Genomic DNA, 25361 nt, shown 5'->3' with positions numbered 1-25361 from the left:
GGATAAAAGGATTGGTGAAGCAGTGTATGGATAAATGAGCCATTTTCAAGTGAGTAGGCTATGATTAGTTGAGTACTGCAAGAATCAGTGCTGGGACCTCAGCTATTTATCATTTACATTGATGACTTGGAAGAAGAAACCGGGAAAAATGCATCTTCAGTTTGCTGACAATACAAAGTTGGGTGAGAATGTGAAGAAGACATAGAGGCTGCGAAGCGATATAAACAAGTTAAGTGAGCATGCAACATGGAGAAGTGTGAGTATTCACTTTGGTAATAAGACTGTAAAGCAGAATATTTGTTAAAAGGTGTGAAATTTGTAAATGTTGTTCAGAGACACTTTGGTGTAGTCATACAAGGAACACTGAAAGTTAGCATTGTAGGTTATAGCAAGCAATTTGGAACACAAATGGCATGTTGGCCTTAATTGCAAGAAGATTGGAAGTACGAAAAGGAAAGTCTACAATTGTGTAGGGCTTTGGTGAGACCACAGCTGGAGGAGGGTGGAGTAGGAATGCGCAGTTTTGGTCTTGAGTTGGAGGTGGTACAGCAATGGTTCATTAGATTGGTTCCAGGGATGAGAGAGTTGTCCTATGATGAAACGCTGAGTTTAGAAGAATGAGAGGTGATCATGATACAAGGTTCTGAAGGGCCTTGACAGGGTTGGTGAGGTTTTCCCCCTGATAGGGAATCAAGAAAACAGGGGAAAATCTCAGGTTAAGGGTTTAATCATATAGGACTGAGATGAGGAGAAATTTCTTCACTCGGAGGATCATGAATTCTTGGAATTGTCTATTCCAGAGGATTGTGGCTGCTCCATCATTGAATATACTTAAGACTGAGATAGACAGAGTTTTGATCTCTCAGGAACTCATGGGAAAGTGGAGCTGAGGCAGATGATCAACCATGATCGTACTGAATGGCAGAGCAGGCTTGAGCAGGAACCATATAAATTGTCTATTCCTGCTCCTGTTTCTTATGTTCTTATGGTTAGTCAATTTCTGAAGGTAGTTTATCATATAGGATGTGCAGCACAGAAATTAGGTTTCCCTCGGTCTTCTTTCCTCCTCGCCTGTGGGGTATGGTTCCACAGATGCCCTTGATACCTTGTTAACTATTCATTATTCATATGTTAGACCAGAGCTCTAAATTTTTTGAGGAAAAAAAGACTGCCTAACTTAACTTTCTCGAAGGCTACTTTTTGATTTTCAGAGGCTACTTTTTCATTTTAACTGACTCCTTTATTAGGTGATGCAGTCATGTAGTAACTGTATTTGCATTGAATTTTTCTTTTGGGTTTCCTTCTTTAGATAGCACAAATACCAAACAGACTCATATATAATTAAATCTTTTATTCCTTATGAAAAACTCAAGTTCTTCACGATAAGTGTGCGGACTGTTTGTATGATACTAGACGGAAAGATTTAGATGCACTAGGATAATTACACACTAATGTAAAAGTAACAATCGATCAATATCCTCCCAAACCTCTACCATTACTGTTTACTATTGTTTTACTTAGCTGGCCATCTCACTGTTCTTCCTGATCACATCTTGCTTGGCGGCTCCCTTGTTGCTGTAGTTTGTTGCACTTCTCCCAAGCCCTCGCTGTGAGCAGGGAGTGGTTGAAAGTGCACTGAGTGGGAGGGAGGTTGGGAGGGCCTATGAACGTGAGGGAGGTCAGGAGGACCAATGAGTGAGGAGGGTTGGGATAATGGTGGTGAGAGAAGTGGAGGAAAGTATTTAAAGAATATACTAAGCTCTGAACATGTGTAGTTCAACGGGGTTTCTGTGGGGGCAACTTTTCTCAATATTTTAAATTTTTCACCTCCATCTTTAATTTTTCACAGGCTATTTTGGAGCCTTCAAGGGCTAATTTTCCTAGCACCCCTGTGTACGTTGAGCCCATGGTTAGTGTTGGATTATTCAAATACTGCGAACATCACAGCTGAATTTGATTCTGCACATATCTGCACACTTTTAGCAGGATTTGCTAGGTAGTAATCAGGAGCAGGAGTTTAAGACCTGGAAAAAATACTGATCATAACAGCAGCAAAAACTCATTGACCTGAAAATTGAGTGCTATTGATCCCAAACACGAAATATGCACTGCAGCCTTTGTTAACCAGAGTCTGTAATACATTTTTAAACAGCACTCTGGTTATTCATCTTTTTGGATAGCAGGGGTCTGATGTCAGCTGTGATCTCCATGAAAGGAGGAAGGTGAATCAATGGAAATGATCATTTTTTGTTTCCTCCCACATATCTGTAGAGGGTGAACTGTATGGTGTTCCAGTATACAGACCAACGGCCCCCATATTTGCTTTCTGGTCTATGCTGAGTTTGCTCATATCAGCTGGTTCAACAATTAAGAAGCTGTAATTCACCACCAGATCATTAATATAGAAAGAAATAATAGCCGCGACCCTACTTTTTACCTTAACAGCTCAGGTCAGGAGAAGTTGGGTTCAGCTGTGATGCCCTCTGCCATTGAATTGTCTATTGGTACTCATTGTCTGCGCTCAAGCGTAAAGAATGGTCGGAAGAGTGAAAAGGAGGCCATTAATACCTGTGGGCTGTATTCCTGTAAAAATCTGCACCTTCAGGAGAGAAGGGATATTGGCTGTGTTATTCACCTGCATTCCCAGTGCCCCTGCCATTTATTTATATTAAAGAAAGCCCAGTGTGATTACAGGAATATAATCCTTTCTATTTAACAAAGGTTGCGCTGTGTTCTTGCGATCAGTGGGATTCAATTTTTGGTTTAGTATGTTCTTGCTGGTGAGAGCTTAATCTATGATTGGAATTTTTCCCAAGCATTAAATTCCTTGATTTAAGTATGAAGGCAGAAATTATATTTTGAGGACAAAATTTATTGTCAGTTATCAATGGAATATTTTTTTTAATAAGTGTTAGTAACCAGATATTTGTTTGGGTAAAAACAAAAAACTACTGCGGATGCTGGAAATCCAAAACAAAAACAGAATTACCTGGAAAAACTCAGCAGGTCTGGCAGCATCGGCGGAGAAGAAAAGAGTTGACGTTTCGAGTCCTCATGACCCTTCAGCAGAACTGAGTAAAGTTAGGAGAGAGGTGAAATATAAGCTGGTTTAAGGTGGGGGGTGGGGGGGGGTGGTTGTAGGGACAAGCAAGCAGTGATAGGAGCAGATAATCAAAAGATGTCACAGACAAACGGACAAAGAGGTGTTGAAGGTGGTGATCTTATCTAAGAAAATGTGCTAATTAAGAATGGATGGCAGGACACTCAAGGTACAGCTCTAGTGGGGGTGGGGTGGAAAGACTGACAGGGTATTACAGTTATAGATTTAAAAATAATGGAAATAGGTGGGAAAAGAAAAATCTATATAAATTATTGGAAAAAACAAAAGGGAGGGGGAAGAAATGGAAAGGGGGTGGGAATGGGGGAGGGAGTTTAAGATCTAAAGTTGTTGAATTCAATATTCAGTCCGGAAGGCTGTAAAATGCGTAGTCGGAAGATGAGGTGCTGTTCCTCCAGTTTGCGTTGGGCTTCACTGGAACAATGCAGCAAGCCAAGGACAGACATGTGGGCAAGAGAGCAGGGTGGAGTGTTAAAATGGCAAGGGACAGGGAGGTTTGGGTCTTTTTTGCGGACAGACCGCAGGTGTTCTGCAAAGCGGTCGCCCAGTTTGCGTTTGGTCTCTCCAATGTAGAGGAGACCGCATTGGGAGCAACGAATGCAGTAGACTAAGTTAGGGGAAATGCAAGTGAAATGCTGCTTCACTTGAAAGGAGTGTTTGGGCCCTTGGACGGTGAGGAGAGAGGAAGTGAAGGGGCAGGTGTTGCATCTTCTGTGTGGGCATGGGGAGGTTCCATAGGTGGGGGTTGAGGAATAGGGGATGATGGAGGAGTGGACCAGGGTGTCCCGGAGGGAACGATCCCTATGGAATGCCGCCGGGGGGGTGAAGGGAAGATGTGTTTGGTGATGGCATCATGCTGGAATTGGCGGAGGATGATCCTTTGAATGTGGAGGCTGGTGGGGTGATAAGTGAAGACAAGGGGGACCCTATCATGTTTCTGGGAGGGAGGAGAAGGTGTGAGGGCGGATGCGTGGGAGATGGGCCGGACACGGTTGGGGGCCCTGTCAACGACCGTGGGTGGAAAACCTCGGTTAAGGAAGAAGGAGGACATGTCAGAGGAACTGTTTTTGAAGGTAGCATCATCAGAACAGATGCGACGGAGGCGAAGGAACTGAGAGAATGGGATGGAGTCCTTACAGGAAGCGGGGTGTGAGGAGCTGTAGTCGAGGTAGCTGTGGGAGTCGGTAGGAATTTGTTTGGGTGTCTAATTCTCATCCGGGTAGTGAAACACCTTTCCACAGAATAATACCTAGCTTGATCACTGCATCCTCCTGCCAGCAGAGCCAGAGTTGTTGTATTCCCAATCTTGGTATGATGGCTGTGACTGCTATATTTTTTGCAATAGACGTTTTCTATTTGGTTTTCTAATCGATAGAATGTCCCTGTATTTGTGTGCTATTTGCTACATTTAATTTTTCCCTTTGCAAAGGTTCAGTTCTGGAATACACTGTTGACCTCTGTTGATAGAAAATAGTACTGCAATCAAATATTTTTACTTCACACCAGTGACCAGGCTATGGTCTCTGTATTACAGTACCACTGCCCAATATACAAGCTCATTGCCTTCATACATCTGGATACTGTTGCTCAAAGCATCTTTTTTTCTCTCCCCTCTCTTTTGGAGTATAGTAAAGGAGAGAACTCATCTGATTGACCAACGACACTGGTTCTGACACTAGTTCAAATCCTAATGTTTACTAGCTTCCAATTCCCATTTGCCTAAACATTGTTCCAACATTGTTTAAACGTGACTGTACTCTTGGGGACTATTGTCTTCCTGTTAGTCGTGTTAAGTCCCTGGGATTGTGGTCCCTAAGATTTAGCCCCAAGGCTATTTAATTAAGATGAGTTTTTTTGTATTTGAGAGGGAAATTACTCGGTACACAAACCTTTATTATTGTTTTTAGAATTAGTTTGTTGATATGTTTGACAATATCTGCTAGTTTTCAAATAAATTCTGATTAAAACTGATAAAATTGCACCAACAATGAGTTCTAGTTATGGCATGGTCATCATCTTGAAAGTTTCTCTCCAATTAAGATTTCATGGATGCTGGTGGAACAATGTCATTAGTTGTTTTGACTGAAAACCATTTAACAGCTAAACAATTGCCTCATTAATTCGTGGCAGATAAGCATTGTTAATTGGTCTGGGAGTTCGTTTTTTTTTAAAAACTGTTCTAATCCAAGTCCCCAAAAACAACATTTGCAAGTTTTAAAAGTGAAATTGAGGCTCTGTGAGGACTGGGCAGGACAGGAGCACAAGTGTATGTATGGTACTGATTTTTGGTAAGCAGAGCACAGGTAACCGAGTATCCCTTGTACCCAACAATGTCCAACAGCAAGGCGTTAACCAACAAAGGAAAGAACAATGCGACATGCTCTAACTCTATTCCCAAGCAGGTATGGAGCATGAAACCGCACTGCATTGGCTGAAATTGCCTGGGTGGGCTGAAGAATTATTTGTGGTGTTTTTTTTTTGGACCATTTTCATGTTTGTGATGTGCAGTGCAGGGATAAAGCAGTATCTATCCAAACTTTTCTTAGAATGTGAAAAGGTTTTTCGACTGAGCTTTCTAACTACTTGTGATTTACAACAATTCTGTTTTTGTCCCCAGAATTAATTTTAATTGTGGTTTTAGACTTTTGGATATGGAATTTTAGTCTTGGTATATTTATAGTGTAAATGAGACATTAGTTTTTAGTATTGTTTGTTCCTAAATGTTAATTCTATTATTAGAAAATATTTTGGTCAGAACATTTATTTTTACTTTTGATACTTTTGTCATAGCATTATCATTTCTTTAATGTATATTTCAAAAAATATTAAGTTTCATTTCAAAAGCAAGTTACAAAAATTACAAAATACATTAAAGCTGTGTTGTAATTGAGACTTTATCCACCTGTTTCAATGTCTGTTCCAAAAGGTTGTGGATTACTAACAATCCTGGAAATACTTGTAGTCTAGTTACATGTCTCTATCCTTGTACTCTCTTCAGTTTTATTATATTTTTAATTTTCATATTTCTATCCTAAATTTAGTTTTAGTCAACGGTACATCATCCTTACTTTCGCTGACTAAGACCACACTGGTTTACCATTAACATAATACGCAACAGGAGAAGCAGCAGAATGTGTTTTTTGTTTTGCTGTACGGCTCTGTACCAGGCAGAACATTGGCCTGTATCCATGCCACTGTACCAGGCTGGAGTCGCTCCTGAATGTCCACGTTCTGTTTTGCTTTTGGCTACAGGACTTGGACAGACAAATGTGTTCTTTTTATTTCTCAAGATTTATTTTGCAAATTTTCCTAGTACCATCCCTTCTTCCCTCACTTGGTCATTTATGTAGTTTAACATCTCAGTTAAAGAATGGTGGCTTGACAGTGCGGTACCCTTCAGTTCTGCCCTGGAATGTCAGTACATTATGCACTCAAGTTGTGGAGTGAGGCTTGAACCTATACCTTTCAGATTTTGGTGAGAGTGTTATGAACTGAACCAAGCTGCCACTCATACCCAAGTTATCCTATTAGATTTTGCATTGGGGTATGCCTGAAACCATTCTACATCAACACAACTGAGGTGGTGTTGGCGCTGCACGAGACGATGGCGCATTTAAGACGTGCTTTTGTTATCATTGTGATGTGTGATGTGATGGGATTTTTTTGCATAATGTGTAGATCCATTCAGGATTAATACACCATGCTCTTTTTGTATGCTAGGAATATTGTACAACAGTGAAATTGTGTTTGAATAGTGAATGTGTGCATAACACAATCTTAGTCAGAAATATATTGTGAAAAGCCTGCACAAGCATCTTTCTGCATGTGGGAGCATAGTGCTGAGTGTGTATTGGTGTTAAAATTATCAATGCAATATGAGACTTGGTAAACTCCTTCACTGGTCTACTGTGAAATATACTACTGATTTTGAACTCTGGACAACCAGGCCACTTGTAATTTGTATGTTCCAATGTGATTGCATCAGTGTGTAATCTTTTCACTGTTTTGCTGAGTCCCTCTAATGGCAGATACATTTTATCAGTAATCAAAGTTAACAGTGACCAATTTCTGGTCTTGGACTGTTAACTCCAGGAGTGTTGCTTTACTAACTGATTGCTGGTCTGACATCAATATAATTTTCCAAATCTTAGAGTACAGTGTTGACAAATTGAAGCCATTCTGTTTGAATTGTATCAGCACTCTGATACCAAGCCTGTTAAGCTTACCATCTGCCCAATCGGGCTGGGCATTATGTTATGCTGCCTCATTACACTGTTTAACCCTGAGTTGTTCCATTGTCACAGGAGTTTTGTTGGAATTCCAGAGCAATACCCACTGACAGCGCCCCCCCCCTTACTCCCTCCACTCTCCCCCTATTGAAATAATCACCCTCACCTCAAGGAGTGATTCCTGTGTAGTCATCTTCACAAAGCCTCCTGACCACCACCAAATCATCACCAAACTTCACTGACTTGCTCCATGTGCTTTGTCAGATTAGCTTCAAGATCTCACCTCACTTTTCTGGAAAATCAGTTTTTAGCTGCACATCACACACTATAACCTCAACTTGCCTGGCACCAGATTGTTGATGACCTCCTGTTCTTCAGGACTCTTGCCAAAACAATTTGATTTTTGACCTTTCTCTTAAATTCATTATTTCCTGGTTGCAGTCTCCCTTCCCTCCTTGTGATGTGCTGTACAGACTTTTTTTTTACACAAGGACACCACTAAACGGTTTTCCACTGATTAGGATCTGTTTGCCACAAGGTCATAGTGTTATGAACTGAGCCAAGCTGCCACTTGTGACCCTGTTACTCTTTGCATTGGTGTGTGCCTGAAACCAGACTACGTCAACACAACTGAGGCACTATCACTGCTGCACAAGACAATGGCTGCAATCTAGCAAAAACTAGATAATTGTAAAACTAGCTGTTGAATTGTCCTCGGATTACAGGTGCTGGGGACAGTTATGCTATTTCACTGACTAATGCAATCTTTTTATCTGAGCAGCAGTTGTGATGCATTTAGTACTATTTCTTGACACACAAGGTGGAACCTCTTTTTTTTCCTTGCCATTTAGGGAATGGTGTTTTGGAGGGAATTATGTTGGTTGGAGGAGAGAGAGGAGTACCCATGCATATTACCCAAGACTGGGGATTAATTGAGGGGACAAAAACAAAAGTGCTGGAAATAATCAGGTCTGGCAGCACCTGTGGAAAAAGAAACAGAGTTAACGTTTTGAGTCAAATATGACTCTTCTTTAGAACTTTGTTTTTATTTCAGATTTCCAACATCCACAGTATTTTGCTTTCATTTGATTAAAATTGAAATGACTGAAATCTGAAAATTATTTTTTTTTAAATGATTGCAGATTTCAGCATTTGTATTGTTACTCTGAATGGTGAATAATCATGTAAATGTATGTTTTAACCTGGTAACATATGAATTCCTCATGATTCAACACCATCACTGACAACATCAGGAGTTTTTAAAATTGATTCACTGGTTAAGGAGGGCAGAAAATCTGTTCCTGCAGCTGTTTAACTTATGGGTAGGTATAAAAGAGTAGGAGGTGATTATTCCCTGATAATTTTAAAAAATACTCTTGTAGTGGGATGCCATCTACTTCATAACCTACCCCCATCACTCCACCCCCATCCAATGGAAACAGCAATGGTGTGAACTTACCTTGTTTGGGTAAGTGCCAACTGAATCGCACATTCACATATCACATGGCATGGTGCATTGGTTGAGCCAATACACTGTGCTACCCAGTTAAGTTTTTTATGGATATCCTAAACATGCTTATCCCAGATTCTTGAAATCAATCTACAGTAAATACCCTTTCCGTTTTTCTTATGAATAGCAGATCCAGTTTGCTGACCAGAAGCAAGAGTTCAACAAACGTCCAACAAAAATAGGTCGTCGTTCGCTTTCTCGATCAATCTCCCAATCCTCAACGGACAGCTACAGCTCAGGTAGGCGCTTCCAGGGCTTCAGTAAGATCTCCTGTATATATGCACATGAAAACACAAGGACGTTAGGACAGGAAAAGATCATTAATCCCAATAAGCTCATCCTTTCTTCATGGATCAACGTCACCTTCCAGCTTCTCGTCAGATTCCCAATTTCAGTTCCCCAAATCCTATTCTTCATTTGTCATGAAATTATCCTAATTGCTACCTATCCATCCTCTTGGGCAATAATCACTGTCCTGTAACTCAGTAACCAGAACAGCACGCAGTACTCCAGATCGAGTTTCCCAATATTTTGTACAGCAATAGGACGACCTCTTTGATTTGTACTGCCTGCCTCTGCTACTGCAGTAAAGGTGATGCACCATTCATAAAAATATACACACAGATTTGTTTGTGTATAGATTTCATATGTAGAACATTTCAATAATTGTGCGCTTTTTTTTTGTTTAGAGTGACTCAATAGATCTATAGTGGCAGCAATGCAAAAACTTATAAGCTGTTTGATCTAACCTAGTTAGTTTTTAAAACACTGATCCCAGCATTAACAGTGGCACAGTTGTGTGTTTGATTCAGACTTGAACTGGGTTTGTTGTGTAGTTTTCAGATGGTGAAAGCGTAGTGGAGACACAGCATGCTGGGTATCAGTGCATGATGCAGTGCAGGTTCAGTTGACTCACCCCATTTGAGTTTTATGCTCTCAGCTACTTTGCTAGGGGTAGATGCTGCATGCCTTTCAAGGGTGTCCTTACAGAGGGGATGGAGTGAAAGAAAAATCAGATGGAGAGTCTTTTGGACCAGCATTGGTGGACACCTGATGATAGGTTGCCAGTTCATTCAGTATTCAGTATTTTGTCCTGGGGGCATGATTAGAAAATTGGTTAATTTCACACTTTCCCAAAAATAGAGCAAAAGTACCAACATAAATGCACAAGCTGCCAGTCGTTAGCACTACTCAGTTTATTCTGTAGTGTCAGTCGACAGCAAGGCACAAGGTGCAATTGGGTGATGAGCTAAGTGTCCACGGGTTCATTGATTCACTAGCACTTATTGATATAATTATGTTCTAAAGTCATCATGAGAATGGGATGTCATATCATCCCAAGTAACTTGAATTAGAACCCAGAGAAGCCTCTAGGTGCATGACTAAGGACCTGCAGAGACAAATGGAGAGAACAGCAAGTCAAAACTCAACGTGTTGAGCTCCCCTTCAGCCTACTTATCTTGGATGGATGGGTGTCATGTATTTGATTTTACAGATCAGCCTGTTCCATCTCTCCCAGTGCTCATCCAAATGTTTTTTGCTATCCCAAGCACTTTTCTCTCTACCTTCTTTAAACATTTGCTGACAGTGCATCTTTTTGACAAACTTTTGGCCACTCTCCATGACTAGGCATCCATTTCCTGATTTCTGTTTATGAAGCACCTCAAAAGACTTTTTACAGAAGTTATATAAATGTTCATGAGCCTGGCAAGAGTGTTTCTTCTACTCCTTAATACCACAGCTACTTGCTGTTTTCACCCATGACAGTTATGATCTTGGGACTGCTGCAGATTGCAGTGCAACTGTGCAATATGACTTCAGGTTGAAGTAAATCACTCGCACAGCATTATTTTATAATTATCACAACTTTGGCCTTTTTCATTTTATCCTCTAAATGAAACATTCTGTTGTAAATGCAAGAATCTGAAAAATGTTCAGGAATGCGTGTCGCCTGTGCAAAGGATTAATCTAAAGAGATCAGTGCTTTATATTAATGCTGCGCTATTGAGAGGAAAGTCTAAGTTTAACTATCCTCTGCCTACACAATTAACAGCTTTATTCTTGAATTATTAAGGATTTATCACATTGAAATTATTACTGGAATCTGACCACAGCCTTGCGCTGAACTACATTAACCTCCAAGTGATCGCTTGCTGTTTGCTTCAAATCTGCAACTCACCATCGTTCTCTATACAGTGATGGAACTAGCCACTAACCAGCTTCTTTTTTTTCTTCTCTCCAGAACTGATGGGTATGTCTAATCAAAATAATGGTAAGCAGATGGTAGAAATAGTTTGGAAAAAATGAAGCTGTTCATAGAGACAGGTATGAGGAGAGCAATCATTTGTCCCAGTGTATACTCACCTGTGGCAATTACATCTCATGTCAAAAAGAACAGACAGAGGAAGCCATTTTGCAGCTGGGAAGATAAACCGAATTAAGATAGTGCCCTGTTACAATGAACTTGATTTTTGTGTTCCTTTTTGGGAGCAGTGGGTGTTATGAATAAGACTGCTAATTACTGACAGCAACTATGGAAAATAACTGCTAAATACATCCACCTTTTTGACACATGACACCTTTTTGGTTTTTAGTGGAGGTGTTAACCTATTTTAAATAACAGGTTAAATGCTATAATGTAACAGAGCTGTGGCTTTCCCACAAGTGCATTGAGTATTTGTCTATTAAATATCACCAACAAATAATTCTAGACCCATACCTTTGGGGTATTTCCCTTTCATTTTGTCCCCTGAAGTTGTTGAATCATTCTGCTATAGTTCAGTGGGCACCAGCAGCCTTCCAATATCTCGCCTAAATGACCATTTGTGATGTGTGAATTTAAGACAGTGTTGTCATGCTGTTCATGCTGGGGAGACAGAAGCTGCACAGTCAAAACTGGTGCTATTATCGACCCATTTTGCAGCAGGAGCCACTGGAAAGCGATCAGACTTGAGAATTCCTCAGTTTTCCTCTTCTACTCTCCCCAAAATCTCAAACGCACTGAGGCTAATTGTAGGACTCCTACCACTGCCTAAGATCAGTTAACTCAGAACAGACCAAGGGTCAAACCCTGTTACTTGTAGTTTGTGTAGCTCACTACCATGCTTAAACACACCTTTTATTAAAGTTATGGGCTGGGAGAGAGGAGGAAGCTCTATGACTGTTAGGCACTTTACATGGAGTGCTGTATTCAACAGGAAAAAATTGCACTAAGTCATTGGGACCTCCTAGACTATTGTCCATTCATAATGTTATCAATAGGAAAGATCTAGAACAGTTGTGGGAGGTCTTAATGTCTTCAGAGTATATCCTAGAGCAATGAGTTAGGATTGATCATTATGATAAACACTTATCCTGTACTTACCGAATTCCTGGAGTTAACCTTCTCTTAAGTTAAATCAGTGGCCTGATGTGTTTGACCCTGGATCAGTAAATGCCAAATAGCTTATTTTAGCATATTCAGCAGCCCTAATCGTAGCTAACTATCTTGTTCCCAAGAAGACAAAAGGAACATACTTTTATTTAAATTACTCCAACTTCTATCTCATTTTGTCATTTAAATTTTTTTTTACCCAGGCCCAACACTCCTGACTGCTTCTTGTTTTACAAAGAAAATCTTTGACAATTGCAATTCAAGCAGTTTTGTTGTGTAGCATGTGGGAGGGCGGATTTGCTGCAGTCACTTAAAGGAAAAAGTAAATTTATTTTTTAGAAATAATTTCCTTGAGTAAACTGGTCTGTTTAATATATGTAGTAAGAAAGCATTGAAACTGAGTAAAGTCACTCCTTTGTGAAGCTGGTTTACTTTTATTTTACCTATACTTCTAGTCTATAAAGTTATTGCTGAGGTGGCCAGAAAAGAAGTGTTTATTTAGGTGAAGGATGACAACACTGCACAATAAGTTAAACACTCATAATATGCAGCGATCTCTCCTTTGCCTTATTATGTAATATCCATTTGGATAATTATAATCTAGTCGCTCTTTCTCTTGCCCTTCCATCCATCCTTTGATTTTGATTGGCAAGTGTGTATTGGAAGTTGAATGGCCCCATAACTGTACAATTCCAGGACAATAGAAGCAACTACATCCGTGACTTGTGTTGCTAAGCCATTAAAACCAGGGTGTCTCTGGATTTGATCCTCAGGCTGTTGTAAGTAGGTTGAGCTGAGGGAACCTGGATGGACTACAGCATTACATTTGGGCTTTATGTCCCATATCCAGGGAGGGAAATATAAGGCATCATTTTCTGACTTTGCTACTCTGGCAGGGGGTTTGCCCACCAGGAGTGTGTAATCAGGAACTTGGGGACCTTCTGTGCATAATTTTCCAACCATTTAAACTGACCCTTGGAAAAATGTGCCCTATGTATACTACAGATGAGTCCTTTAATCCTTTGTCCTCACTGTTAAAATCCAGATTCATTGCACTATCCCCACCCTAATTTGTTATATTATTCCTCAGGATTGGAAGGTCACTGGGGGCTTAGGCTCGAACCTTTTGATATGAATTCTGACAAACTTAAGGAAATTGATCCATGATTAACACATCATACCCTGGCATTTAAGTGTGAAATTAATTGATTTTTTTTTTTGTTTAATACATATAAATTTGGAAATCTGCTGAAGCTTCGCTGTCTCCTCTCCTCTTTGTCCCAAAGAGGGTGGCGTTCACTAATCAAATCACTTTGCCTCTTAGAAGTAATCAGTGATCCCAGTAGTTTGTGCCTTGGATTTGTTGAGATTAAATCTTGGCCCTGGTGTTAAGAGCAGGTGACCTGTTGGAGATCAGATAGGAAATTTAGTGATGGTGACCCTGTCTTGATGGTGTTCACAGACGTTCTTCATATGGTTGCCACATGGCACCACAAATTAAAATCTTGTCATAACATGTCACATGTATATGATGTACAGCTATTCCACTATTTTTCCTCCCTGGCATAAAGACTATTTTTTAAGTTTTCGCTTGCTTTATTTTTTGTTCAGCCTATCTTTGAGTCTTTCTTAAATTGACAGTTCAGTGGGAATGACAGAATCCTGATCAATAAGTTTGGGCATTGGGTAAATATTCCCAGATAATCAGTAGTAGGCATATTAGTTTATAAAAAGCCATTGATTGCATCACTCATTTATCCTTTACCGTTCAGTTCATTACATAAGTTCTGTTGCACCCTCCTAGCCAAAAAGATTATAAAACTATCCTTGTTGCTCACTCAGTGGGTAAATGTGTCATGTAATTGGATACATAAGAGTCACAAGGCAGAAATGAAATGGAGCCATTTAGCCACACTTGCCAATGTTGATGCTTACCTTCCACAAAACAAATAATCCTATTTACATTTATGCAACCCATTCCCTTATCCCTTCAACCCTTTTTCCATCATTGACCTACCAAACTAATCTTGAATGTTGACAGTTTCTGTCTCAACCGCAATCCTGGAGTGAATTTCATAACCTCGTGACTCCTATATAAAGAAGCTCGTACTGTTCTCTCTTTGAAATCTCTTGCCTTCAATCTAATGGCCCCTCATTTGAGACCCCTCAACTATTGGAAATAGATTACTTCAGCCTAGTGACTCCTGCTAGATGTTTGGCACAGACAGGGTCAGGCTCTCCTATGATAGCTGCTTACCGTCCAAGTTCTAGTTAAGAATGTCTGCTTGAGAAAAGTATTACTTTGTGCAGGCTACCATCTGGAGACGTGATTATGGAGAAATTGAAGAACTAAACTTGCATAAACAGAAACAGAAATACCTGGAAAAACTCAGCAGGTCTGGCAGCATCGGCGGAGAAGAGCACAATTGATGTTTCAAGTCCTCATGACCCTTCAGTTCTGTTGAAGGGTCATGAGGACTCGAAACGTCAACTGTGCTCTTCTCCTCCGATGCTGCCAGACCTGCTGAGTTTTTCCAGGTATTTCTGTTTCTGTTTTTGTTTTGGATTTCCAGCATCCGCAGTTCTTTGCTTTTATAACTAAACTTGCAGTATAGGATGAGAACGAGGCAGCAACCTTGTTCAGCTTTGTAGCTTAAATGGTTCAAGCTTCATCCTGTCTTCTGTACCTCTTTTGGTAGCCCAGTTGTAACTGTCCTATTGTCATTTTTTCCACATAACATTCACAGACAGTAGAAGTTTCAACATGCCACGTTGCTAAAAGAGCCTCAAAATGTTTTAAAATGTCAACATTTAATCATAGTCAAATTTGTTGCTCTGCCTATGGGGCGTTCTGGCAATTATCATCCCTGCAACTCTCCTTGTATTTAGAAGATGGAATACAGTTACTAACCCCTGGATATTTGACACATGAATTAGATGATGGGAAGACTGCTTATTGTCCTTTCACTTTTCTTTTTTCCCTATTCTGCCTTTGCAAAGGGTAGGTTTTATGGTGTCTTAGTGATGTTAGTAATCATCAGAATTGATAGGAGACATTCATCTTCATAATTGTGCTTACTTTTTTGTTGGCTAATAGAATCAGCCCCTGCACAGCAAGTTGCATTTCAAAGCCACATTGTATATAATTTACATTGGTTGTTTCTAGGATTGTGAAATGAAGGAGCAATGAGAACTGCTGCTTTGAAAGTTAGCATTAATGTACCTACAGAGCTCTTAACACGATTAAGTGGAGTGAAATAAAAGCAACATATAACCAAATATAGAGCCCTGGAAAAACTGAAGTCAATGGGGGCCAAAGAGAAAACTATCCAGTGACAGGAGTCATACTTGACACAAAAGAAGACAGTTGCGATTGTCAGAAGCCAAGAGATTACTTGGGGAAATTCCTCACGGAAATGCCCAACCATCTTCAGCTGCTGCCTCAATGCCCTTTTCTCCATCCAGGATTTTTAAAATATATTCGTTCGTGGGATGTGGGCGTCACTGGCTAGGCTAGCATTTTTGCCCACCCCTAATTGTTCAGATGGCATTTGCTGTGGGTCTGGAGTCACTTGTAGGCCAGACTAAGTAAGGATGGCAGATTTCCTTCCTTCGTGAACCAGATGGGTTTTTACAACAATTGAAATGGTTTCATGGCTACCATCAAACTTTTAATTCCAGATTTTTATTGAATTCAAATTTCACCATCTGCCATGGTGGGATTCGATCACAGGTCCCCGGAGCATTATCCTGGGTCTCTGGAATACTAGTCCAGTGACAATACCACTATGCCACTGTCTCCGACTGTTTGCTAGTAATTCCAGTGTTCGCAATTCCTCTGAAAATGAAGCAACTGATTCCAGCCTACAACAGAACCTGGGTAACATCCAGGTTTGGACTGTCAAGTGGCAAGTAACTGTTATCCCACATAAATGCCAGATAATGACCATTTCAAACTGTCCCTTGACCTTCAATAGGTGCACCATTGCTGAGTTCCCACCATCAACATCTTGGAGGTCACCGTGACTATTTGCTGAACTAAATCAGCCATATCAACACCATGGCTACAAGAACAGGCCAGAGACACTCTACTTTGCAACAAGTGGTAAACTCCTGACCCCTTAAAACATCTCCACTACCTAGGAGACTCAAGCCATACGGACTAACGAATTAGGAGCAGGAGGCGGCCATTCGGCCCCTCAAGCTTGCTCCGCCATTCAGTAAGATCATGGTTGATCTGATTGTGGCCTCATCTCCCATGTTCCACCTATGTCTGATAAGCTTTGATTCCCGTGTTAGTCAAGAATCTAATTACCTCTGCCTTAAAATATTAATTGATCCTGTCTCCACTGCTCTCTGGGGAAAAGAGTTCCAAAGATTCACGACCCTCAGAGAAAAATTGTCTTCTCACTTTCACCTTAAATGGGAGACCCCTCGATTTAAACTGTCTCCCTATTTCTAGTCTGTTCTACAAAGGGAAACATCCTTTCAATGTCCACCCTGTCAAGTCCCCTCAGAATCTTACATGTTTCAATAAGATCACCTCCCAATCTTCTAAACTCCAATGCATACCGGCCCAGCCTGGCCAACCTTTCCTTGTAAGAAAACACCCCCCCCCATCCCAGGTATCAGTTGAGTGAACCTTCTCTGAACTGCTTCTAATGCATTTATATCCTTAAATAAGGAGACCAAAACTGTACGCGGTACTCCTAGATGTGGTCTCACTAAAGCCCTGTATATTCCATTCCCTTTGAAATAAACGACATTTCATTTACCTGCAGAATCACTTCATGTGCCTACATACTAACTTTTTCTGATTCATATACCAGGACACCCAGATCCCTCTGTCCTTCCAAGTTCTGCAAACTCTCTCCATTTAAATAATATCCTGCTTTTCTATTTTTCTGCCAAATTGCACAAGTTCACATTTTCCCACATTATACTCCAATCTGCAAAATTTTTGCCCACTCCCTTTCTATGTCCCTTTACAGACTGCTTATGTCCTCTTCACAGCTTACTTTCCTACCTATCTTTGTTGTCACCGGCAAATTTAGCAACAATACATTTGATCCCTTCATCCAAGTCATTGATATAAATTGTAAATAATTGAGGCCCCAGCACTGACCCCTTTGGCACTCCACTTGTCACATCTTGCCAACCTGAAAAAGACCCATTTATCCCTACTCTCTGCTTCCTGTTAGCTAACCAATTCTCTATCCATGCTAATATGTTACCCACTACACCATGGGCTCTTATTTAATGCCTTCTTTAAATCTAAGTATAGCACATCCACAGGTTCCCCTTTATCCAGGTTGCTTGTAACTTCCTCAAAGAACTCCAATAAGTTAGTCAAACATGATTCCCCTTTCACAAAACTATGTTGACTTTGCCTGATTGCATTGAGATTTTCTCAGTGTCCTGCTATAATCTCCTTAATATATTCCAGCAATTTCCCTACGATGGATGTTAAGCTAACTGGCCTGTAGTTTCCTGTTTTCTTCCTCCCTTGTTTCTTGAATAGGGAGGAGTTACATTCGCTATTTTCCAATCTGATGAGACCTTTCCAGAATCTCGGGAATTTTGGAATATTAAAACCAATGCACCTGCTAACTCAGCTGTCACTTCTTTTAAGACCCTAGGATGAAATCCATCAGAACCTGGGAACTTGTCAGCTTTTAGTTATAATAATTTTCTCAGTACCCTTTCTCTGGTAATTGTAATTGTTTTAAGTTCCTCTCTCCCTTTCACCTCCTGATTCACAATTATTTCTGGGGTGTTATTTATTATCCGCTACATTGAAGACAGATGCAAAATATCTGTTCTATTCCTCCACCATTTCTTTATTTTCCATTATTAATTCCCCATTCTCACTTTCTAGAGGACCATTGCTCATTTTACTTACTCTTTTCCTTTTTAAATACCTATAGAAACTCTTTCTATTTTTTTTTAATATACTTCTAGCTAGCTTTCTCTCGTAGCTAGATTTCTCCCTCCTCATTAATCTTTTACTCATTCTTTGCTGTTCTTTATATTCTGTCCAATCTTTGACCTGTCACTCATCATTGTGGAATTATATGCTTTTTCTTTCAATTTGATACCATCTTAACTTCTTTATCTAGCCATGGACGGTGCGTCCTTCCCTTCACTGGAATTGTAAACATTACGCCCTTGTTCAAAAAAGGTTGTAAGGATAAGCCCAGCAATTATGGACCAGTCAGTTTAATTTCAGTGGTGGGGAAGCTTCTTGAAACAATTTTTCAGGATAGAATTAATAATCACATGGAAAAAGCTGGGTCGATTAGGAACAGCCAGCATGGATTTCTAAAGGGGAAATCATGTTTAACTAACTTGCTGGAGTTTTTTGAAGAGGTAACAGAGAGGGTTGATGAGGGTAATGCTGTTAATGTGGTGTACATGGACTTTCAAAAGGCATTCAATACAGTGCTACCCAACAGACTTGAGAAAGCTCGTGGAATAAAAGGGACAGTAACAGCGTGGATACAAAATTAGCTGAGTAATAGGAAACAGAGGGTAATGGTCAATGGATATTTTTCGGGCTGGAGGAAGGTTTGTAGTAGAGTTGGGTTTTGGGACCCTTGCTTTTCCTGATATATATTAATGACCTAGATCTTGGTGTGCGGGGACAATTTCAAAGTTTGCAGATGATTCGAAACTTGGAAACATTGTAAACTGTGAGGACAGTATAGAACTTCAAAAGGACATAGAGAAGTTGGTGGAGTGGGCAGATAGGTGGCAGATGAAGTTCAGTGTGGAGAAATGTGAAGTGATGCATTTTGGTAGGAAGAACATGGACAGACAATATAAAATAAGGGGTGAAATTTTGAGGGGGGTGCAGGAGCAGAAAGACCTGGGAGCATATGTGCATAGTCACTGAAGGTGGCAAGACAGGTGGAGAGAGCAGTTGTTAAAGCATAGTGTCCTGGACTTTATTAATAGGGGCAGATTAGGCTGAGCTTATATAAGACACTAGTTAGACCTCAGCTGAAGTATTGTGTACAGTTCTGGGCGCCACACTACAGCAAGGATGTGAATGCATTGAAGAGAGTGCAGAAGAGGTTTGCAAAAATGGTTCCAGGGATGAGAAACTTAAGTTATGAAGATATGGAGAGGTTGGGATTGTTCTCCTTAGAGAGGAGAAGGCTAAGAGGAGATTTGATAGAGGCGTTCAAAATCATGACGGGACTGGATATTGTAGATAGAGAGAAACTGTTCCCAGTCGTAAAAGGATCGAGAATGAGAGGACACAGATTTAAAGTGATTTGCAAAACAAGCAAATGTAATGTGAGAAAAAGCTTTTTCACACAGCGAGTGGTTCAAGTCTGGAATGCACTGCCTGGAAGTCTGGTGGAGGCGCATTCGATCAAGGTACTCAAGAGGGTATTAGATGGTTATTTGAATAGAAACAATGTGCAAGGGTACAGGGAAAAGGCAGGAGAATGGCACTGTCATAATGCTCATTTGGAGAGCTTGTACAGACATGATGGGCCAAATAGCCTCCTTCTGCGCCATAACATTCTGTGATGCATCTTTTCTGAGTAATTTGAAATACCTCCTTAACTGTCTGCCACTGCATCTCTACTGACCTATCCCTTAACCTAATTTTCCAGTTCACTTTAGCCAGCTCTGTCTTCATGCCCTCACAATTGCCCTTACTTAAGTTTAAAACACTAGTCTTAGATCCACTCCTCTCTCCCTCAAGCTGAATGCGAAATTCAATAATATTATGATCAGTGCTGCCTAAAGGCACCTTCACTAAGAGGTCATTCATTAATCCTGTCTCATTGCACGTTACCAGATCTAGTATAGCTTGCTTTCTGGTTAGTGCTAAAACGTGCTGCTCTAAGAAACAATCCCAAAAACACTCCATGAACTCATCATCCAGATTACCTTTGTCAATTTGATTTGCCCAATCTGCATGCAGATTAAAACCGCCCATGATTATTGCTGTACCTTTCTCGCAAACCCCCATTATTTCTTCCTATATACCCTGTCCTACAGTGTGCTTACTGTTTAGGGGCCTATAAACCATTCCCACAAGTAACTTCTTACCTTTACAATATCTCATCTCTACCCAAACTGATTCTACGTCTTGATCTCCAAAACTAAGGTCATCTCTCTCCATTGTACAAATGTCATCCTTAATTAACCAAAGCTATCCTTCAATCTTTTCCTAGCTTCCTGTCCTTCCTAAATGTCTAATACCCTCGAATATCCCTTCAGGTCCCAGTCTTTGTCATCCTGCGATCATGTCTCTGTAATGGCTATCAGATTATATTTGTGCTGTCAATTCATCTGTTTTGTTATGTATGCTGTGTATTCAGATACAGCCTTTAGCTCTGTCTTTTTACTTCTATTTGTAACCCTTAGCCTTATCTGTTGGTGCACTCTTAGGTTTGTACACTCTGTCCCTTCCTGCTGTCCCTTCTCTGATCATCATTTCCCTTATTCTTATCTCGCTCTTTTGCATTGTCTCCTTTATTTAATTTATCACATTTTACCAAACTGGATCTCTTGTTCCTACTATTTAGTTTGAAGCCCACTCTACTGTCCTCGTTGTACGACTTGCCAGAACACTTGTCCCAGCAGGGTTCAGGTGAAGACCATCCCAACGATACAGTTCCCATTTTCCCCAGCACTAGTACCAGTGCCCCATGAATCAAAACCCATTTCTCCCACACCATTCTTTGAGCCACACATTTAACTCTAATTTGATTTACCCTACACCAGTCTGCTCGTGGTTCAGGTAGCAATCCAGAGATTATTACCTTTTGAGGTTCTGCTTTTTAATTTAGCCCCTAGCTGCTCATACTCCCTCAGCAGAACTTCTTTCCTGGTCTTACCTACGCTGTTGGTACCTGCGTGGATCAAAACTGCTGGATCCTCCCCCTACCACTGCAAGTTCCTCTCCAGCCCAGAGCAGATGTCCCAAACCCTGGCACTGAGCAGGCAACACAGCTGCCTGGACTCCCTCTCTTAGCTGCAGAGAACTATCCCCCCCGACTAAACTGTCCCCAATTACCACTACATTCTTGTTAGCTTCCCCTACTTGAATGGCTTCCTGTACCATGGTGCCATAGCCAGTTTGTTCATCCCTGCAGCCACCACTTCCATCCATACAGGCTGCAGGAACCTTGAACCTGTTAGACAATTTCAAAGGCTGAGGCTCCTCCACTTCTATCTTCTGGGTCCCTCTCCCTGCCTCACTCACAGTCACACCCTCCTGTCCCTGATCACTGACTAAATCAGAAGACCCTATCCTAAGGGCTGTGACTGCCTCCTGGTACAAAGTGTCCTGGTAACCTTCCCCCTCCTTGATGCATTGCAGTGTCTGCAGCTCGGCCTCCAGCTCAATGACTCTGGGCCGAAGCTCCTCAAGCCGCAGGCACTTACTGCCGACGTGAATCACCTCGGTGTCCAGGGACTCGCACGTTCTGCAGCCGCAACACATCACCTGGCCTGCTATCTTTATTATGTGTTAATTAATTTATTTATTCTTAATTAATTTATAACTAATAAACATGCTACTCCCAATAATCTTTACTACTGCTAGTAAACCTTACTACAGCTAATAAAACTTCACAATTACTAAAAAAATTATAGAAGTTTTGAAGATAAACGAGCAAAATATTCATCAGCCAATCACTTATTGATGCCACACTTTGATTTCTCTCAGAATGCGGATGCTTCACTCTAGAGTCAGAGACTGGATTAGATAGCTCTTCTAGGTGATAGTTACTGCCCTGGGTCCTCTTTCTGCCTGCTCTTCTAGGTGGTGGCTACTGCCTCCAGGTCCCCATTTTGCTTACTCCAGTCAGTGGTTTAATGGGATACTTGCCCCTCCCCTAGATATGAGCAGTTGGATTGATCGATGCCCCTGCCACTGGACTCAGTATCTACCTCCTTCACCACTGTGGCTGTGATATGTATGATTTACAGGATACATTAAGGTTACTTTGACAGCGTGCTTGTCCCCTGCAACCTTTACCATAGAGAAGGATAAGAGCAACAATGTTTCTCACGTGTCGGTGCAGACTCGATGGGCCGAAGAGCCTCTTCTGCACTGTGAGATTCTGTGAATGTCATGAAAACACCATCACCTCCATGTTCCCTTCCAAGCTAAGCACCATTTCAACTTGGTCATATTGCTGGCCCTCTATCCAGCTCTTCTTGTCCCACCCCCCCCACCCCCCTTAAACCAGCTTATATTTCACCTCTCTTCTATTTTTACAGTTCTGTTGAAGGGTCATTCGGACTCGAAACGTTAACTGTGCTCCTATCCATTTCAACTTGGTCATATTGCTGACCCTCTGTCCAGCTCTTCTTGTCCCCGCCCCCCCCTTAAACCAGCTTATATTTCACTCTCTTCTGTTTTTACTTAGTTCTGTTGAAGGGTCATTCGGACTCAAAATGTTAACTGTGCTCCTATCCATTTCAACTTGGTCATATTGCTGGCCCTCTATCCAGCTCTTCATGTCCCAGCCCCCCACCCCTAAACCAGCATACATTTCACCTCTCTTCTATTTTTACTTCTGTTGAAGGGTCATTCGGACTTGAAACGTTAACTGTGCTCCTATCCACAGATGCTGCCAGACCTGCTGAGTTTTTCCAGATATTTTTGTTTTTGTTTTGGATTTCCAGCATCTGCAGTTTTTTGCTTTTATTTTGGTCATATTGCTGTTCCTTTCTTGTGGCTGGATCAATATCTTAGAATTCTCCACCCATTGGTGGGAGCAATGCCACCATGAGGACTTTTTATTATTCTTTCCTGGGATGTGAACATCACTGGCAAGGCCAGCATTTATTGCCCATTTCTCATTGCCCTTGAGGAGATGAAGGTGAGATGCCCTCTTGAACCGTTTCAGTCTGTATGGTATAGGTACACCCATAGTGCTGTTAGGGAGGGAGTTCCAAGATTTTGACCCAGTGACAGTGAAGGAAGGGTACTATTGTTCCAAGTCAGGATTGTATGATTGCAGCAGCACAAGGAGAAGGCCCATCACCGTAGGGCAACCAGGGATGGGTAATCAATGTGACCATGTGCAAAAAAAAATCAACAGCCTTAAACACAGTACATGTATGGTGATAGTCCTACAAGCTTTGAAACATTTATGATCGCTTTTGGTGTTTGACGCTTTGTGTGAAATTAACCCTTTATGTTTCAAGACATGACTGAAGCGTCTGGGAGAGCTGCATAATTTGCACTATCTCTGATAACTCAACCCAATGCTTCCACAGCAGCTGGGTGCAGATGTTAATCATCCTGTTGGTTGCATTCCATCTTTTTTGAAAAAAATAAGATTTCAGAATCTAAAGGTATTGTGGGCCCTCATTCTGTCTGGATAAGAAAGCCAGTTTCTATAATAGAAACACGGCAAGCTACTGTCTGTTTAGGTCTTTATATTGGAGGATGAACCCTACATGGCTCCCAGAGATCACTGTGACTCAGCATAAAACCAGCATTTGAGGTCTCTGTCCTGAAGTAGTGTGCTTTTTTAAAACACTTTATAAAGTTTGCTTTGATACTATATTTTCTACGGTTTCCTTGTTAGTCAGGGAGTTGTAAGCAGTATTTGTATACTGAAGGTCATGAGGAAGCAAAGAGCAACAAGGGATGACTGTGTTTAGATGCTGATTTCAGACTTTACCACTGTATATTAAGGTGTGTAGGAGTAATGGGCATCCACAGACCTCCATTCCAGTTAAGTGTCACTGAAGCAAAATTTCTTCATGCTGTATTAGGGGAGATGTATCAAGACATGAAAAGCAGTAATGAAAGATGAAAGGCGACTGAAAGAAACTGCTAAGAGTGGACATTCCTTTAGTCTTTCACCTAAACTTTAGCCAGTTTACTCCTTTCAGCAAAAATATAACTTGAGCTTTGACTAAAGATTATTCAGTTGTACAAGTGCATTACATTTGAAATGCTTTCAGGGATTTAAAGAAGTCAGAATCTCATACCATCAACCCTGTCCTCCTCACCTCAGCCATATGCACTCTGTTACATAGAAGTGCATTGATTCAAACATATTTGAGAATCAAGTGGTTCTCGACATGACACTCCATGACCTTTGATGAAGGTGTGGAGGGGTTCACTGCCCAGTGTCTACTTTCCCAGATTAGCATTGAATAAGGCATTAATATTTGTCTGTTGCGTTGATTGTTCACTACTTCTCATTTGCTCCTAGCGGCATCTTACACAGATAGCTCAGATGATGAAACATCACCACGTGACAAGCAGCAGAAAAATTCGAAAGCCAGTAGTGACTTCTGCATCAAAAACATCAAACAGGCAGACTTTGGGCGCAGGGAGATTGAAATTGCAGAACAAGGTGAGAGATTATACTATGCGGTTGTCAATTCTGGTACATTTTGTTCATTTACAACATTCTGAGCTGGTTTCTTGAAATACAGTAGATTCATGGTAAAGCATACTTGACCATCATTGACAAGCAAGGGTTTCCTGAAAAATCAGGCTGGCTGAAGTCTTCCTACTGGCTTTTGTCGTGTCTGATGAAAGATCTTTCCTCTGATGACCTGACTGAGATAGGAAACCCATTATTTTGGAAATGGCAGGGGGGTGGGTTGGGTGGGGGGTGGGGGGGGGGGGGGGGGGGGGGGGGGGGGTGAAAGCAGGTGGAAGTTGAAGGCTTTGATTGAAATAGTAACTTCATTAATGTACATCAGCCCATTCACTGATCCATCCAATGAATGCAACACTGCAATGTGATAAGATGTATGTAAAGTAATATCTTGAATTTATATAGTGCTTTAAACATCTCGAGGTTTTTCACAAACACTGGTAGGGAGAAAAAAGAAGCAAAACCATGAGGGTGGGATTAGAAGGGGTGACCTAAAGTTTGGTTGGAAAGATTTTGTGATGGTTTAAAAAGGAGACAAGAGAAAGTGAAAAAGTGTGGAAATTTAGAGGTGTTTCAGTGAATTGGGCTGAGGTGCCTGGAGACTGTGCTGCCAATGCTGGGGTGAAGGAAGAGGGCAGGCAGAGGAGCAAATGGTGTGTTACTGGGTGTAAGATTGGAGGGAGGAATTTGCGAAGAAGACATTAGGGTAGTGCTGTGGATGCTTTTTAAAATGAGGCTCATTATACTTGTA

The 25361-nt window shown here is 41.0% G+C and overlaps 1 protein-coding gene across 8 annotated transcripts in view; it reads left to right on the top strand.

The window, feature by feature from the left end:
• Positions 1-25361, top strand: part of LOC144687254 (putative adenosylhomocysteinase 3) — a 107690-nt gene that overhangs the window by 45419 nt on the left and 36910 nt on the right. For 2 of the 8 annotated variants that reach the window (XM_078553089.1, XM_078553091.1), the window contains exons 2-4: positions 8985-9096; positions 11100-11129; positions 24437-24580. In XM_078553089.1, the coding sequence (XP_078409215.1) occupies positions 8985-9096; positions 11100-11129; positions 24437-24580 (286 nt within the window). Of the gene's footprint in view, positions 1-5365; positions 5521-8984; positions 9097-11099; positions 11130-24436; positions 24581-25361 lie in introns of those variants that run through there. The other 6 variants (XM_078553093.1, XM_078553095.1, XM_078553094.1 and 3 more) reach the window with 4 other exon arrangements.

Source organism: Cetorhinus maximus, chromosome 12 (genome assembly GCF_964194155.1).
Source record: "Cetorhinus maximus chromosome 12, sCetMax3.hap1.1, whole genome shotgun sequence".
In the NCBI taxonomy this organism is placed as follows: domain Eukaryota; kingdom Metazoa; phylum Chordata; class Chondrichthyes; order Lamniformes; family Cetorhinidae; genus Cetorhinus; species Cetorhinus maximus.
Note: the sequence above shows the minus strand (reverse complement) of the source record. Positions and strands in the feature narration are given on the sequence as shown.